Here is an 18,421-nt window from a genome sequence, read left to right as displayed (position 1 = left end):
TAAAATTAACCCAGCATTCATGCTTTTAGACCCAGAAGTGATGGTGTGACGTGGCGCCGCACCATTACTCCACAGCGTGCTCACATTTAATCTTTCTTTCTTTCTTTTATTGCCAGTAAGTGGCTGCTGCATGCGATCAGCAGTTGGGGTTTTTTTCTGTTATGAACGCCCCTGATGAAATATCAAGCTGCTTGTTCAACCAATTAGCAACACCCATACACTACCACAATGCAATATTAGAGTTATTATAGTGTGAAAAGAGAAGAGAAGGCAAACCTTCACATGGCCAGTAAAATGTTGTAAAAAAAAAAAAAAAACATATCTACATCAGTTAAACCATGTAGAAAACTTTTTGTTTTCCTCATTAGCCCGGGTGAGGCTCTTCTTGCATTGTGTCTGGTTTTTACAGGTGGCCTAACTCAAGGAATGTGACAGATGGATACGCCTGTGTCTGGTGGCTCTTGAAGCACTGATTCCACCCACATTCCACTAATTGACTTAGCTTTGCAATCCTTTCGAGGTTGTTGTTACATCTTTTGCAAGTTGTAATATCTTCCAGATAATCTGCTAAGTCACCAGTCTCCCTCCATGATCATGTAGGACAAAGCATAACAGTAAAAAATGTTTGGGGAAACTGAATTTCAGGTTTGGATTAAAGCTGTGAGCCATAATTATGAAAGTTAACAAAAACCTACACAACTATTTGTTTAACATATTAAAATAAACAAAAAAAGAGAAATGAATCAAATTTGACATCCCAACAATATACATTTAATTGATTTTATTTTCAGTTCAGTGTGTAAGTAAACAACAGTTGACAAAATGGGACACTACATTTTTACATTATATGGCTACACTGAGTTCGGAGCTAGCCTGGCCATTGCCTTTCTACGCAATTACATTAGATTCTCATCTCTCTTCTGTGCTCTGTCTGGGCTTTCTCCCATTGATCTCGATTTCTCTGGTTGAAATTCATCCTGGCCAATCAGCGAACAGAAGGAGAAGTTGTGAACGATGATGTAGATTTCCTGTAGTTAGCCTGTAGTTTTAGCAACGGCAGCGGAGGACATGATCGAAGCTGTTCAGTCCACCTTGGTCACGCTTACAAATGTCAAATGTTGAATTAACATCAGCAGCAGCCTCGTTCTGCTAGGCACGTCTCTGTTCACAGTGGAGGATAGTTGTTTACAATGCAGGCAATTTCCAATAAGCTTAGTACATAACGTCATGGCTAAATGTTAGCGACTGGGTGAAATTTAAAACCTCAACACAGTCCACACCTCCAGGAAGCAATCATTTGTTTCTCAGAAGCAAACGTGTAGAACAAGGGTTTTTTTTTTGTCTGTTTGTTTTGTTTTAAGGTTAAGTGAGACCCAGTTGACAAGATTTCCTCTGCACTTGAACCTTAACGGGATCAGACAGTTATCAGAATGAGACAAATCTACTCGACTGCGGCACAAAGCAGAGGAGTTTCACAAAACCACACTGGCTGTGGCGCAGTTGTTGGCAGAGATGCCAATCCGGCGACGGCATGTGAACATTTTGCGAAGCTCGGCGCGAAAGCGGTCGTGCAACCATGCGTAGAGGAACGGGTTACAGCAAGATGAGCTCATTGCGCACAGATGGCAGAGCAGCTGGATGAGCAGAAAGTAGCGCTTATCAATAAGATCAATGTCAATGTCACGCAGGACGTTGAACACGCTAATGGGCATCCAGCAGATGCCAAACGCTGCAACCACGAGACTCACAAGGCGAAACGTCTTGCGCTTGCGCAGGCGCTGAGCCTCCGCCTGGCTCTCGGTGTGGTGGCCCGGCACGACGCAGTTCCTCAGCTTGACTGAGATGCACAGGTAGGAGATGCAGAGCGCCGACAGCGGCAGGACGTAGGTAATGAGGAGAGTGCTGTAGGCGTAGGCCAGCCGCTCTCTCTCCTGACCCATCCAGAATTCCTCGCAGATGGTGAAGCCCTCGTTTTTGAACTCCACGTGGTAGGTGTGAGCCACAGCAGGAGCCACGAGGCCACAGGACAGCAGCCAGATCCCAGACAGAAGGTAGGTGCACGCCAACACGGAGATGCGCTTCTTCAGCGGGTGAACGGTGGCATAATATCTTAGAGGAAGCAGAACGAAAGTTACAAGAGACGGATGGAAACTGATGGGGAATAAATGTCAACATACATGACTCACTGCAGGGGTGGAAGACGAGCAACTTCAGTCAATGCTTGCCATTAGGAATTGACATACTATTGTAAGCTTTGAAGCGCTGCAAATGAAACCTCAGAAATTGCTTGTTGCAAGCAAAAATGCGTACTGTCCAACCGGGAAAATACGACTTTGTTCTGGCCTCAAAAATATTCGGGTCAGATAGGGTAGACTTTGTGCAATGCAGCGACAGTGAAAATGTATCACAATATGACAAATCATCTTTCATCCTGCTCGTCCTACATTCAGGTAGATTTACATCTGAATAAACCAAACAGACGAGGTTAATGGATAATATCTGCTCAGAGCCAAAGAACACTGTGAGAAAGAATTGAAAAACAAAAAAAAACAAAAACACTTTTATGATGACAGGGAATCTTCATCAAAAGCCCTGCTGTGCACATAGAAAACGGCCTTAAGATTTCTAATCCTCTCATGTATGTCCCCTTCTTAAGAGGGTGCAGTTCAGGACATGTGGAAGGGCCTTAATTCTGATTAAATTAGTGCAGCAAACTAAAGTAATTCACAACTCTTCATTTTCACATTTTGTTGCATTAACAACCACAAACTTCAGTGTGCGCTATTTGGATTTAATGTGATAAAGTAAACGTAGGAAAAACGCAGGTATGAATGTATTATGCATTCAAAAATCAATATCTCCTAGAGCCGCCTCTCTCGGCTGTTGCAGCTGCACATCTAAAGGTTTTGCCCATTCTCCTTAGCGAAATAGCTCAAGTTCAGTCAAGTTGAGTAGCAACAGATGACTTTAGGTCTGGACTTTGACTGGGCCATTCTGACACAAACTTCCTCTGACCTAAACCATTCCATCGTAGTTCTGACTTTCGGTGAAGGTTTGCTGGGTGAACCTTTTCCACAGTCTCAGTTCTCAAGTTTTCTTCCAGGATTTCCCCTTTATCTTTGGTTCATCTTCTCAGTAAACCATGAGAAAAAGGTTCCCTACAGCATGATGCTGCCACCACCATGTTTCACTGTTGGAGTACTGTCACCATGCAATGTGGTGGAACCCTAATTTTTCAGACTCAGGGCATTATATCTTTTTCCACATGTGTGCTCTGTCCTCTAACTAGCTTTTCGGTAAGCTAGAAGCTCTGACTTAATTTAAATATTAGTTTGCATATTGTGTCTCTTTCATAATTCCTGTACTGCAATCTAATAGTTGCCCTTTTTACATATTCTCCCACCTGCATTATGGATCCCTGCAGCTCCCCCAGAGTTACTATGAGTTTATTAACTACTTCCCTAATAAATGCTCTGGGTTTAGGAGGAAAGCCATGTTGGATGTTGTTTTATTCCTAAATCACGCTTTAAGCAAACAGGGACGGTCTCTAATTAAGTTTGATAACTTCTGAAGGCAACTGGATTAGTTTGTTTGTTTGTTTTTAAGGAATATGAGCATAAAGAGAAGTGAATACAAAAATCCATGCCATATTGTTCCAGATTTTTCTTTTGGTAATAAAAGTTGAAATTATGTCATTTTTCCCCCTCTTACTTCATATAATCCGTCATACCTATGCATTGTTGCTTATCGCAAAGCAGCAAAGACTTTCACCAGAAACGAACATGTCGCCGCCAAAATTTCTGCATTTGAGCTTTCCACACGTTGACAAACTCACCTGTCCACGCCGATGGCAGTAAGCGTGAACACCGACACGTAAACCGTCACCGGCTGGATGAGGTACACCAGGTAGCACATGAATCGGCCGAACACCCAGCCGTGAGGGTTGAAAGCGTAGGCCAGGGTGAAGGGGACGCACGTGGCGCAAATCAGCATGTCAGAGAAAGCCAGATTTCCGATGAAGAAGTTGGTGACGTTGTGCATCTTGCGGGTGCGGCATATCACATAGAGGAGGAGGTAGTTGCCAAAGATGCCCACGATGGCCACGAGGGTGTAGCAGGGTATTATAAGCAGCTTGAAGGACTGAAGTAGCTCCACACCAGCAAACTGAGGGATGCGCGTGGAGGAGCTGTTCTGCAGCACCACCTCAAACACCGGAGCCGTGTCGTTCCCGCCGTCGTCGCGCTGCACGTACGTGGCGCTGTGCTCGGCTGTCCAGCTGCTGCCTGTGCCCTCCATCCAGAGAGGACGGTGTGGACCTGAAGGGAGGAAATCATGTTTACTATCATGTGCAGCATGTAGTCAGACAACATTCACGGTGGAGTTACTGAAGTGGGCCCTCTGGCCAAAAAGGATCAAAAGAAGCAAAAACAGAAGTTATCCGTAATAGAGCTTGATCAAGTTTTTTTTTTTTTTTTTTAATATTCCTTATTTGTCTTTCTATTCCTGGATGGTGAGTAAGAAAGCTTTACTGCACAAGTGGCTGAAATTGGTGCTAATTAAACAGCGTATTTCACTGTTTTTCAGGTCTACTGCGTTATGTCACTACTACTGGTTCAAAAATCTTACATGCAGCATTTGTAGTGGCTAGATCTCAACTGATTAAGTCTGCACAGTTAACTGGTTCTTTTAATTGAATGTTTATGGTACCTTTATTTGTTGTGAATAACACACACACGCACACACCCACACACACAAACAAAACATTCTCAAGGCCTTCTTGTTAATAGGGACACCATATGCTGAGGCATTACTGAAAATAGATGTTTTTAAATATAGTTTGAGAGTTGTGAAATCTCCACTGTATTTATTTATTTACTTTTTTAGAGTGGTGGTATTCTGTGTTTTCCAGGCACATATGGTGCTTATAAAGCACAATTAAGTGACTATGTTTTTTGTATTATTTATTTTGAATTATGTAGATGATGCCTACTTTCCCACTCATTCCAAAAATAACATGCATTTCAGAAAATCTAATGAAATGTTACATTATGTTGTTATAAAAATGCTGCATATATATATAAAAAAAACCATGATTTCAAAGAAATTTGACTTTGTAATTGAACGCCTTGAAATTGGACCTCTGTCTCTTTAACAAGCTCCTACCCTTTGCGACATGCCCGCTTCAGCACATCATCACAACAGGGCTTCTCCTGGGAACGTTGGACTGAGAAGTGGTTTGTATGCTGAGCTCAGCAGATGCTAAGTTTCACCAGCTGTTTGCTAATAGTCGCTGACGCTAGTCTGTAGGAGCTGTGTTGGGCCGTTCTGTGTGGCAGAGATTCTCCTGAACGGCTGCCACAGGAGATTAAAGCAACACCCCAGGCATGTTTTGGATGAGGGAATAACATAACGTGATATGAAGTTCAATTTCAACAATACCCCTTTTAATCTTTCCATAAGAGTCGTAGCAGAAAACTTGTTGCTGTAAGTGGGCTTAGTTGTGTGTCTACAGTAGCGGTGGTGTTGAGGCAGGGCGATGTCCGTACTTTTGTCTTTCTCTTGATGTATCTCAGAACTTTGTGTGAGCAATGAGAGTCCCTGACTGAACGATTCAAGTGACACATTTAAATGGAATAATTTCACTGCCATATTTAGAGACCACAAAGGCATGAATGAAAGTTGCAGCTGCAGTGTAATTCTGACATCAAGTATACTGTAGAAGTGCTCTCTTCAGCTTATGTGTAGCTTCAGCAGACCTTCAGCTGAAACACTGAATAATAAAACAAATCCTGCTGCGTGACTCACCTGCTGTGGACAAACTGCTATCCATGCTCTGCTCTGCGCAGCGCTCATGTGCACAACGCCAGAGGTGGTGGCTCTGGGTGCACTATATTTAGCTCATGTAAGGATGCTTGAAGGATATACATGCGGCCTGAAGTGCCCAGCAGTGCGTGGCATGGGCAGGGGTAGGATTGGGATAATTGACTCAGGTGGGAAGCAAATTGATGAGGAAAAACTTGCATTTTCAAAATTTGCATTCAGACTGTTTAAGTTATAGGTGGATGGTGATGAATTACAAGATGAACTTATGTCTGTTCAAATGCACGATGAGAACAAATCTATTCAAACCTTGCTAAAATTATGTTTCTAATCAGCGCATATAAACACGGTTATTTAAAAGAAAATCAAACAGAAAAAAATCATTTGATTATAAGACGAGGTAATTCAATATTTATCGTTAAATGCGTGTAGTTGTTTCTTCTAATCAGCTGTTAAGCGGTATTTAATTGCAGCTTGCCAGACAGCGCAGTCTGCAGCAGGAGCAGATTGTGCGCTCAGTAGATGACGCGGTACGGATGTGCTGATGTTCCCAATTTTGCGGGCAGCATTTAAAAAGTCTGACTTGTTTCTTAAGATTTTCAGCTTAAACAACAAGGACGCTTGAAATAAACGGTTCGGCACGTGGGATTTCAGATTAAAGGAACGCATTTCTCCTAAAAATGTCGATGTGTGCTTGGAATAAAATTTTACACATTCTAGACCAAAATGCAGATAGTAGTGCCGATTGATATTTATAGTTTCTCACATTGGCTTTTTTTTCTGAAATTCAAGGTTTTTATTTATTGCCACTGTCTCCATGGGATGCAGGAAAAAAATGGTCAGGCAAGACATCTGGACATAGTTGGTTAAAGACCGATGGAATGATTTGCAAACATAATTGAAGAACTTTACTTATTCCCTTAAATGACAAGCGTTCTCGCGCGTAATTTCTCTTTCTGTCCTATTTATCCAGTCCTCACTTTTGCTCAGGCTAAATTATCTTTGGGTTACAAAATAAATAAATAAATAAAACCCGACACATTTTGTTTCAAAGACGATTAAATCCTCTTACCTTATGCTCAACTTCCCAGATTTTAGTCGCAGGGTCGTACTTCGACAGACAGGCGCGCTTCTGTGCGCCTCCTCTGAGGAGTTGCTGCGTTGCGCGCTCCTCTCTCAGATGAAGGCTGCAGCAGATGTGCGCTTTTATTGTTCATGTGTCAGACTCAGATAAGCGAGCGGGTTTGTGCGCTGCAGGAAAAATCAACAAGTTCGGCTCTCGGAGACGGATCGCTTTAGTTGTGACCTCGAAACTGACTGACGGCTCGGCCGAGTGCAGGAGTTTGTGAGGTGGTGAAGCCCTCAAATCCAACAGAAAAACTCAAACGTCCTCAATGTTGGAGAGAGTTCTAGCTCCATTTGTGATCTTATAGTAATCCCTCACTCCGGGAATGTATCCGATCACCATTGGGAATCAAAAGAAGGACTGGATAATCAATCGATGGGAGAGTAATCCGAATAAGCGCAAGAAATAAAATATGTGAATTTNATATATAGCACATTTGACCAGCTTTTGTTTTTGATAAGGCGAAAGGAGGAGAAATAGCTGCTTCCTGGTTGCTAATATGAGTCACGACTGGAGTGATGGATTTCTGTAAAAATAAGTTTTCTTCATGGGCAAAATGTCTCCTTTTTGTTATTGTTCACGTGACTGGAGGGTCTGAATTGTATCCTTCTATGCTTGGATATTTGTAGAAAGGGCAAAGGGGCAGGCTGACAAGGATGTGATGTAATGTGAATACTAAGTGGCGTCTTTTTGAGCTGTACATTCAGAACAGTGGCTGATTTATGTAAATTAAATCTCAGGGTTTTTTTTGTTTGTTTTTTTTCCCCTTCTTCTCTAAAGCAAGCTAGTTTGCAGCAGAGGAAAAGGTTGCACTATATGCTGTCAGGGGCTGATCCTGAATCCCCATCATTGTGTGAAGCTATGGCCAGACATGGTCCGGATCCTTATGGGATTCTTCTCACCACGGGGGTTTTATCTAGTGTTTCTAAGGTTTAGACACGTTCCTATAAAGACAGTTGTAATCAGTGGTGGTGCCGGCTGGAAAAAGTACAAAAACCTCCTGCCTCGCTGGAGCTCCTGATTGCCAGATTCTACTTGAGATGTTGAGAACGAGTAACGTTGCTTATGTCCAGTCTGTCTGCAAGAAAATTCCCACCCTTTGTTGTGAACGAAAGGTCACTTGATAAAAACCTGCAATCAGTTGTTCTGGAAATATGATGAAGCGCCACAACCAGTGTTTTTCCACATAGAAGGTTATATACTCTTTTATTTATTTCTGTATGCAGAGTTGGCTGTGGCCTTTAGCAGAAATTCATTTGTAGACACAAATCCAATTTATCAAATTGTCATTGATCAGTATTTAAAGGTCAACATGCTGCGATTAAAACTGCATGTAACTTTTTCCAGAATTTTTTTTTTTTTTTTTCTTTTTTTTTTTACGTATTTGTTGAAGGTGACACCATGTTGTGAGAGATAATCTGTGCAAAAACAGTCAAGTTCCTCTGCCTTCTCCCAGTGATCCCAGTGCTATCTAGAATTGACTAATCAGAGCCTGGACGCAGGTCTTTGCGCTTGTCAATCACAATCATGTGTGGCCCAGCTCAAACCACTCCTCTTTCCCCCTTCCTCTCTGCTGCCATTGCAGCTTTTATCCAACAGCAGAGCCAGTTTTGAATGCTAAGGCTAACTAGCATAGCCGCTGATAAACAGTTTTCCTGGACTGTAAATTGTTTCTCTGCCATTAGTTCATTTATCAGCCACTAAATGACGCTCATTTCTTCAGACATTAATAAGGAGGAGGTGGAGGAGATCAATCTTTTCACGGATTGTCTGTCTCATATTACACTGTCACTACAACGTGACCCTTTTAAACGTGTAAAAATGTATTCTTTATGAAACTTACACACTGCAGCTTTAAAGCAATGAAATCATTGCTTTAAAGCTGTGAATGTAAATTCACAGCTTTAAATTTGTAAATGCCTTAACAAGAGGAACATGACAGTTGTCCAGGAAATGTCTGTGCAGCAGCTCTTGAAGAACTGACTCCACTTGAATTACGCTCCTCATGAATCCCCCTACAATTATAGGATGAGCTTCAGTTCACTTTCCTCCAAAGGTTGAAGCTGTTACTGTTGTATTTGTTTTTAGGCCACACATTTTCCTTCCACTCGACTTTCTGCGAACAGGTCATTTCTTTAGTAGTAAATGGTTTCCCTCCTTGTTGTGGGGGGGGGTGTCAGTGACTGACTGTCAAGTAAATACATTTTGTCTCATCGTCATGTTGAAGGGTTCAGTGCTTCACGGTTTTGCATGAGGTTCTTGTTGCTTTGTTTGCTTTAAAGCAAACATGCCTTTTGTCACAGTCTATTAGGCCTTATGATTTTCGTAGAGAGCAGTGTTTCCTTTCCTCCTTGTACTCTCCCCATGAAAGTAATTTCCTTGTCGTTTCATGAATATTAAAAATTCATATGCCCGTGGGGTTGTTTTGCCTGAAGAGACAAACAGAACCGCCTCTGATTAAACAGCAAGTGAACATTTTGCCTTTCAATTTGAGTTCCAATGATTTTTGACTTAATTATTTTTAAGGATATTTAACCTTTAAATGTCTTTCTAAATGTCAAAATCTTTTCTTTTTTTTTCAAATATTGAATAAACAACATGATGGAAAATTAAAAGAGCTGCTTAAGATCTCCTCTAGATGTTCAAGGAAAACTTAAGAGTTGCAGAATTTCTTTTTTGTTGTTGATGTTTTTACTAACAAAAGACCCTTCGGTTTAGGCATAGGCTCTACTGATCACCGTTTGTTATGACATTTATCATCCAAAATAATAACACTATCAAGTAAGTGCTTGTGTTTTTGTTTTTCAAACAACTGAAGCTGCAGTCCACCCCCCTCCAACCTCCCCAGGTGGTTTTTATTTATTTATTTTTGACAGGAAAATTACAAGATAATGCAATATCAGTTGAATTTTCTGTTTTTAGCAATAAACACTTGACTGGTCAAGCTCAATAACAGCTCCCAGCACCATTAAATAAGGCTCAGCATGTTGTTAGCCACTCAAGTTCTCCACATTTATAGATTACTTCTCTCCGAGGAAAAACACCAGAATTGGCAAAACAAAACTTGGGACTGGAAAGAGGATGGTGAAGCAACGATTCAAAATGCGGCGTCATTCTGCAGCCTACAATCAGCTTTTACATCACTGTCAGAAAACTCATAATTCCAACTCCGTTGGCCAACATGTAAAATTTAAGTAACAAATCTTCATTTACTTTTTTAATGTGCTTGAATTTGGATTATGAGAATCTCTAAAGTCCCCCTCAGGATAATAACCAGCTTTCTAATAGATCCAAATTGAACATTATTGCACAGTCCTGTCTGATGGCGCGAATTTGCAGTTGAGATTGTAAACATGATAAATCTGTTAAACATAAATGTGCAAGTCTTTTCACTGAAGACTTGTGAGGAATTTCAGAAATGTTTCTCATGTCTACAGTTCTACTGCACTGAGAGAAAACACACAAGGTAAATGTGAACTTGTTGGTTCACTTAGAGCTGAAAAATCGAGTTTGATCGAAATATTCAGTTTCTACGACTTTTGCAAAGACAACCTTGACGCCCTGCAACCCATTCCATACTTTTTCTGCAGTGCTGTTTTGAATTTCTTTCTTTTTTTTCTTGTTCTAACAGGTTTTTCTACAATGTGACTTGCCTTCAGTTGCTTCCTTCACCTCGCTGGGTGCATCCTCAGTGTTCACCTAAATGTCTTTTTTTTTTCTTTTTTTTTTCATTTTGTGCATCTGCCAAGAGCCATATACTTAAAGAACACCAACCTGTCTAAACAGAGCATCACCAGAATAAAAAAAAAAATAAGATAGACTGGAGCTGCAAGACTGAGGTGCTGGTTCAAATTTCAGCGCTTTGACCAGAAGCTAATAGCCTCATGATGCAATCTCAGAGAGGAAATGGCAACGCAGGTAGGCTACCTAATGGTCACTTTGGCTTTCAGCAAAGTAGGAATCTTATCCCTGATGTGCAAAACTGACATTTAGTCCATTTAACACAATGAGAAATGCTCTGAAGCCTCTCCATCAAGAAGAGTTTATTATTTTTCTTTTTTGCACAAAAGCCCAACGATACAGACGTGTTTAAGCCTCTTCACAGCTTAAATCTGGCTGCAATCCTTAATGACAATGCTTTTTAGTACACTCGGGAGTGCTTTGTAGCAAATCTGTGAAAACATGCCTAACAACTTGCTAAAAGCATCGCAGTTATCCACTTCATCAGTGTAACCGAGTGCTCCTTTGATTCATGATTACCCTGCGATGTTCTTACATTTTCAGAACCTACTTCCAAGAACTGGGCCTTCCACTCCGCCCTTGCCACCAAACGGATGTATATTTATGGCTTTCTGTGACGGTCACCCTGGGGAAGGCTGCAGCAGTGACCCAGATCATTTCCCCCCTTATCTGTTCTTCCAACAGTACACCAGCTTTTTTTTTTTTTTTCCTCCAAAATGACCTTTTCACTTTTGTCAGATTTTCATCTAATTGCCTGGTTTCCTAACAGGATGCCTGTACGGCATGCATTTCCTCTTCTAATGCCTGCCATTTAAAAAGTCTTCCACTTCTTACTCATTTCCTGACGGTAACGGTTGGTGAACTCAGATATCACTCAGGCTTGGTAAAGCTTGTGACAACGAGTCACGCATCTCTGTGTAAAAAAAAAAAGGAAAAAAAAAAAAAAAAAAAGGCCATTAAGACTTTAAACCTTTGTTGAAAGACAGAAATTTTAAATGCTACATCTGGAGGGAGTCACAGAGAATATCACTTCTATTCATAATCTACTTGAAACAATGAGGCAATTGTGTTGCCAGACAATTTGTGATAATTGCCACTTAGGTTGTGCGATGGTCTCCTCTTTGTTAGCAGCATTTTCTCAATGCTCAGTTGGAGTCATAGTTAATTACTGATCTCTGCCAGCCAGCTCATCCTTTTCATAGCGAAAGTGCAGGAGCCTCTGAAGTCTTGCTACCTCTGTGACAACTGAAGCCTAGTGTGCCTTCAGTTCGAGGCACCTCAAATTACTGCCTGCATCTGCTTCTTGCTGGGACAAATGAAAGGTCTACTCTGAAACAACAAAAGGTTCAATGGACAATTATTTACACATTTACAACATGGCAGGTGACTGCCCTGCTGTATCAACTGACATCAGTGTGTGTTTGAGTGTGTGTGTGCGCTGAGCAGAGCAGAGCAGCGGATGACCAAAGAAGAAAGCACTTGGGTTTTTTTTTTCCCTGCTGTGATAACGCTTTGAGCTCGATCAAAGATTCACAGCTCCAGGTAAGACGGTATGGATTCCATGCATTGTTATCTTGATTTTATGACTTCAGTTGAGTTAAAATTGCAACAAAAGGGTCACAATTGACAAGTCACTGCCTGAACTTCCCTCTCATCTAACCATGGTTTGAAAAAAAAGAGTTTTCAATGTTATTGAGGGTTCTTATGATTGTTTTTAACCCTTTCATGCGTAGTGGTCACTACAGTGGACAGCTATCTAAAAGCCATTTTCTTGTGCTTCTTGTGGATTTTTATGTTAAAAATGAACACAGAGCACTGAAGTGGACACTAAGGCATCATAAAATACACTATCAACTACTGGCCATCAGCTGCAAATGCAAGAAATTGTTTTTGTTAAATCCAATATGGCCGACAGACCCGGTCCCTCCTTCTACTGTAGACGACTCTTGCAGGTAAAATAAATATTGTGACATCAGATAACCACTAAAGAACAATACTACTGATGTATTTTTCAAATAACAACTTTATATTTGGAGAAAATTACAATTGATTACATAAAAAACATAAAATAAAATAATTTTTACAAATTTTTCTCTCTACCTTTTTATGCCTTTAGAAAATAAAAAAAAATGGAAAAAAAAATCCTGACACAAAGGATCATAATTCATGCATGAAAGGGTTAAGGTTTAATTATTTCAAAGCAGAATGTAAAAGGCTGCAAAGATGCTTATGACTGGTGTTTCCACTCATTCTGGTGATTTTAGTTAGTTAAAATACTGAACTCCTTAATGTGCTGTGAAAGGTTAATGAACTGAACCATCACTTTGTTGATTTGATAAGTTTCACTGCACATGAGTTCCTTCACCCTGTAATTACACCAGAGGGTTCATTGTCGTCATAAAAAGAAACAGCAAAAGATATTCAAGTTCTTAGTGTCTGACTTTCAGACACTAAGATAGAGTTGTTGATAGAGTTAAAGCCATATGTGGGCACAAGATTTGCATATAAATGAAGTTCAGATGCTGTAAATAAAAATTATTACTAGTCTGTCCAAACAACCATGCCTAATGTGGAAAAGCATCTGCTTGTTGTTGCCCTTGGCGAAAACATCTGCCATCAAGTGTGTCTTTTACATCACCAATGTAGGAATTATGGCCCATTTATCTTTGCAAGCTTGTTAAAATCAGTTTTTTGTAACAACAATGTCCTCATCTATGGTCATTTTACAGCATCTCAATCAAATTTTAGTCCAAACTTTTTGATTAGGCCAACCCAAAACCTTTTTTATCCATATTATTCAGACTTGCTAGTGTGCTTCAAAACATAACTCGACTGTAGAAATCAACATAAGTTGACAAATAAATAAATAAATAAATAAATACAATAAACTTGAATTTCATTTAGCAACAAAACAAACCCGCTCACTTAAAAATACCAGTTTGCGGTTAATTTAGTTTATTATTATTCTCAAAATGCCTACTTGCTTTCAGGCTTACCCAGATAACGTTCTCACAGGAAAGCTGCTTCCCCACCTCATCACTCAAACTGCCCATGGCAGGAGCAGCAAGGTGATCCGGTCCCATAGATCACTCAGGTAGTTCTGGATCAGCTTCAGTTTTGAGAATATCTCCTTTGCTGAGAACACAGTTGCAAAATTTATGAGCGCGGTCTCAGGAAGTTCTGAACCCTGATGCTTCACGCGCCTGGACGTCTAAAATATCTTAGGATTGATCCTGCAAAAGCAGAACTCCTTGACTAAACAGGCTAAATAAATCAGCAGCATATACGATAATTGCAGCAATGTTGCTCTAACGCAGATATTCATCTATTTTTACGATTCCCAGACCAGACAATTTAACAGATAGGTGGTTTAAGAACAGAAAGTGGCATCTAACAGGAATGAGGTTCAGAGTGACATGAACACACTGGTGCTCATCCAAACTCCCTCTAGTGGCACTAGTGGAGTGCCACTAGATATTTTGAGACTATTTTCACTCCATATGACGTAAACTTCAGCAAATGCTAAGTGTGTGTGAATACAAATCTAGCCCGCTAACTAGAATCTAGCTGAGCTAATAATAATTACTTGATAAAAACTTGAGTGCTACACTTCCACCAATCAATCCCACTAAGCTAACAAGTACCTTACCCTCATCTTTTCACTGTCTTTTATTCTCCATTTAATCCTTTTTCTTCTGCCCGTCAGGGATAACAATGTTTGCCGTCCATATCTTCACTAAAGGGAATAATGGGTTCCTGTCAATCACTTCAGTGTCCTTAATTATTTCACCAGCCACAGCTTTTCATTTGATCTTACTGTATTTTGTTCACTGCTATTTTCTACACCTATCTTCAAGCATAAAATGGCAAAAGTACAGTTAATTTGAATTTTTTTGTGTGCATTAGTAACAATTCTGGCGTAATCTACTCCTTCATGTCACTTTTGTCTCCCTGATTCACAAAATAGTTTCCTTAATATCTTGGGGAAAATCAAGATTCTTTTCTTTGGCACATATGAGACCAGTCCTTGTGCGTATGTGTGTGTGTGTGTGCGTGCGTGCGTGCGTGCGTATGTGTGTGTGTGTGTGTGTGTGTGTGTGTTTGCTTTGAAACTTTTTTTGTGTAAGTTTCTTTCCTATTATTGCATTATGAATACTGGGCCTAACTGAGCCTAATGAGGACTACAGTGCTTTAGCTTTTACTTTCTAAATCACTAAAAACATTTTTTTTAAAAACCAAAACCTATCTAAAACCAGACAGCAAAAACAAACCTAGTTTTATGATAAACCGACAGTGGATTTGCTATGTGATGCATAGTTCATTCATTCATTCATTCATTCATTCATTCATTCATTCATTCATTCATTCATTCATTTTTCTGTTCATTTTTTCATTCAATCATTCAGCCATTCATTCGAACTGGACTTGAATCACTGAAAGTCTGTATATCAAATCATATGGTCAAAACTTGACCTTAAAAAATGCAAAGGTTCCTGATTACTCATGGTTTCATATGTCATTTGCTTACCTTGCAGTGCCCTTTATTACTACATATAGAAGATAAACATTTATTCATGTGGGTAACCATGTAAACAAGTTTTCTCAAAAAGAAATCCTGCAGCCTACACTCGTGGCCTGCAGGTATGCTAAGATTTAAATCAAAGGGGGTCTGAATAGATGTTAGTGCCTCAGCCTGTTTATGGTGGTGTGTGCTGATTATCTTGGTTCATCACTTTGGGTCACTGAAATGAAAAGACTGAGCACTCTGCCTCCATTAAATACTGTGTTCCAACCTGTTTCACAGAGCTAAACAGTGACCAGCGACAACAATGCTGCATCTCTCAGAGGAGAACAGGGCTGCCGAGGATGAGAAGTTAGTTAGATGAAAGCGACGTGTTTTCCTAAATTATATGATATTTCTTTTGTAGAATTAGAGAACTGCTGTGAGGCGAGCACCGCTCACTGATGCTTCCAGATAAATAGTCATCTGCTGTGTGATTCAGGCGCAATTTTAAAAAAAGAAACATTCTTATGTGAGTGGAAAAACACAAAGAGAAAATATAAAATATTTCAGTTCCTAAATAATCCAAAATGAATTAAAATCTTTCAAATTTTGGATTTGAAAGATACCAAAATTTGGATCGTTTACCAGATTTCATTTAAATAATGATGTGGCTTACCTGACTTTCAGAATAACTATTACAAAGTGCTTCACAACAAGACAAAAAATACTGCAAGAGGCCAATAAAACAACTAACTAACCAAAAGCAAGTATGTAAAAAGCTATAGGTCTTCTGTGTTAGAGACATGTAGCTGAACATAGTCTATACAGGAGTGACAAGAAATAAAACATGCTAAAGAGAAAATGGATATGAAAAGAACTATAAGAGCCCAAAACCAGACTTTGTGGTACGCCACATTAGCGTGGCTGTTGCACTCATTCCGCTCAATTCTCATGTCCTCCATCTTGGATTTGTCCCATTGAGCTCAACTTCTTAGGCTGCATTTCATCCTGGCCAATCAGAGAACAGACGAAGTTAATAATGTTGAATGTTTGCACTGCTTTGTAAATTGCAGTTTGCCATCTTGGTCTGCTCAGCATTTCTCTCTTAGGAGTGAAGGGATGACTGTTTACAGTGCCCTCAATTTTCCCTTCAGCTTTATTGTGTTGCTCCCTTCAAGTTAGAGCTGATTCATTACATATGTCACGACCAAACGTTTTAGCATCTGGGTGAAATCAGATGCAGAGAGTCAAACAGAGACCAGGCATCCAGGAAACAATCGTTTCTCAACAGCCGCGGGTTCAGATCCTCTGTACGAAGCAAAGCGTAGAACAAGGAGTTGGTTTTTACCATAATGACCATAATGCAAGTGACAGGAAAGAATGATTTTTTTTTCCTGGACAATCTGAGGCAAACTGATTTGATTTGGTGATCTGTTTCAGCTGCCTTGTCAAATGCGTAAAACTTGATGTAGGTGGGCTATGCCCCATGTCCTCCAGCACCATTGAAGCATCTGTTCATACAGATGTAAGAAAAAAACATTCCGGCTACATAATTAGAGAGCACACATACATATATGCACCTTGAATAGATGCATTCAAAATACTAAACCCTAGAAATTAAAACGTGTTTGTTCACTATTTCAGCATGACTAAAGACCTCTAGCTAAATAAAATCACAGTTCATTAAAGCAGAAGGGAAACCCCCCCCCCAATATAATCAGTCAAAAGAAAACACCAAACAGGGACAAATAGACACCATTAAAAGTAGTCATTATATTAGACTATTAAAGGCTGTACTAGAACAATTTCATGCACTATAAGCTCTAATTAAAGAAAGGTTTATGACTGCTAACACAGTATTGCCCAATTTGTGTTTTGTTTGAAACCTGGGCGGTGCTGGTTATTACGTTTACCAGCTGCAACATTTCTTTGCAAAATAAATCCATGGTTAACTCCTACTTTGCTAAACTCCATCTGCTTTTCTTCTTAAAATTCAAGATTATAATTGTCCCGCCACGTAAAAACAGAACCATAAATCTCCGGAGACAACTTCTTCTTTAAGCCAGAAAATACATTTCTCACAGCACGATCGGGCCCGATCGCCGACTGTTGGACCTACGATTTTGGTCGGCTAGTGTGAGACCTGTGTGGTCTCTCAGGTTTTGAAAATCGGCCGACATTTCTAAAATCGTTCAGTGTGAACTGGGCTTAACGCTGTCGATCAACTCTCTCCAGTCACCATGGCAACCCTTGATCATTCAAATCCTGACGCTTTCGGGAGGGCGGGGGAAACAAATGCGTCCACCACTCACAGGATTTAAATAATGTGAACTGGTTTACGACCGCCCACGGCAAAAAGAAAAATAAACATTTTAAAATTGCAGAGTCAGCTGAGCATTTCTACAGAACGGCAGAGCTCTGAGTTGGACTGGAAGTGTAGGTGTGTAAATTACTGAAAAACAAAGAGAAGGGGCTCCTGCAGGGCTCCCGCACTGCAGACCACCCACCCGCTTTATCAAGTTATCCTTCCTTCACGCAAACTGTGATCTGTTTACCAGGCAGTCAATATTGTAGGAGATGCTGGAGCCGTCTGAGGCCTTCCTGAATGTTCTCACGGTGAATTGTGTTGTGTTAAATAGCCCCGAAGAAATCCCCATCCTCTCATTTCTGTCTGCATCGCTCAAACAAGAGTGAGCTCTTTGAGGAAGGTTGTTAATTACATTTTTGGCTCCGAAACTACAGTGGTGGTTTAAACAAGGTACATCCATCCTCTTTCAATATCAGGAGATAATAAAAATGCTCTGATCTTGAGCAGGATATAACATTTCTTTTTTTTTTTTTTTTTCATTTCCAACAGTCGGCGAGCGGTCATGCGGGACGGATGTTGGTTTTCACACACATACTTGGATGTGTGTTCTTATACTGGATAGGAACACAGCAATCATGGCAAAGAGGAACGACTATTACGAGCAAGGTCACAAGTTTGAAGGAGGAAGTTTCATGTTCTGTTTAGTTATTGATCCATATCCCAGTATCTCTCAATAGTTTTAGCTGGTATTGTCTCTGTGCTCAGTCGTCACCTCTAATTAGGTTCCTCGCCTTTTTTGTCCTCTCAAGGCAGCCATCCGTCAGTGACCAGATCTGGCAGCACATACATTTTTTTGCTGTCATCCAGTCTCTGTCAAGTTGTCTTATTTCTCACCTCTGCTTCACCTCTTACTGTGTTTGAC

General features: G+C 40.3%; 1 protein-coding gene across 1 annotated transcript; it reads right to left on the bottom strand.

Moving 5' to 3' along the window:
* Positions 1 to 766: 766 nt before the first annotated feature.
* On the bottom strand, positions 767 to 7,152 carry prlhr2a (prolactin releasing hormone receptor 2a). The gene is made up of 3 exons (XM_007563689.2): positions 6,893 to 7,152; positions 3,836 to 4,316; positions 767 to 2,109 (listed from the first exon to the last, which is right to left on the bottom strand). Exons 2-3 carry the CDS (start codon positions 4,294 to 4,296, stop codon positions 1,473 to 1,475), a joined length of 1,098 nt encoding a protein of 365 aa, XP_007563751.1. The 5' UTR covers positions 4,297 to 4,316; positions 6,893 to 7,152; the 3' UTR covers positions 767 to 1,472.
* Positions 7,153 to 18,421: the final 11,269 nt, after the last annotated feature.

The sequence above is a fragment of the Poecilia formosa genome, unplaced genomic scaffold, assembly GCF_000485575.1.
Source record: "Poecilia formosa unplaced genomic scaffold, Poecilia_formosa-5.1.2 Scaffold5, whole genome shotgun sequence".
Classification (NCBI taxonomy): domain Eukaryota; kingdom Metazoa; phylum Chordata; class Actinopteri; order Cyprinodontiformes; family Poeciliidae; genus Poecilia; species Poecilia formosa.
The sequence above is the reverse complement of the archived record's forward strand: the minus strand, read 5'-3'. Positions and strand labels throughout refer to the sequence as shown.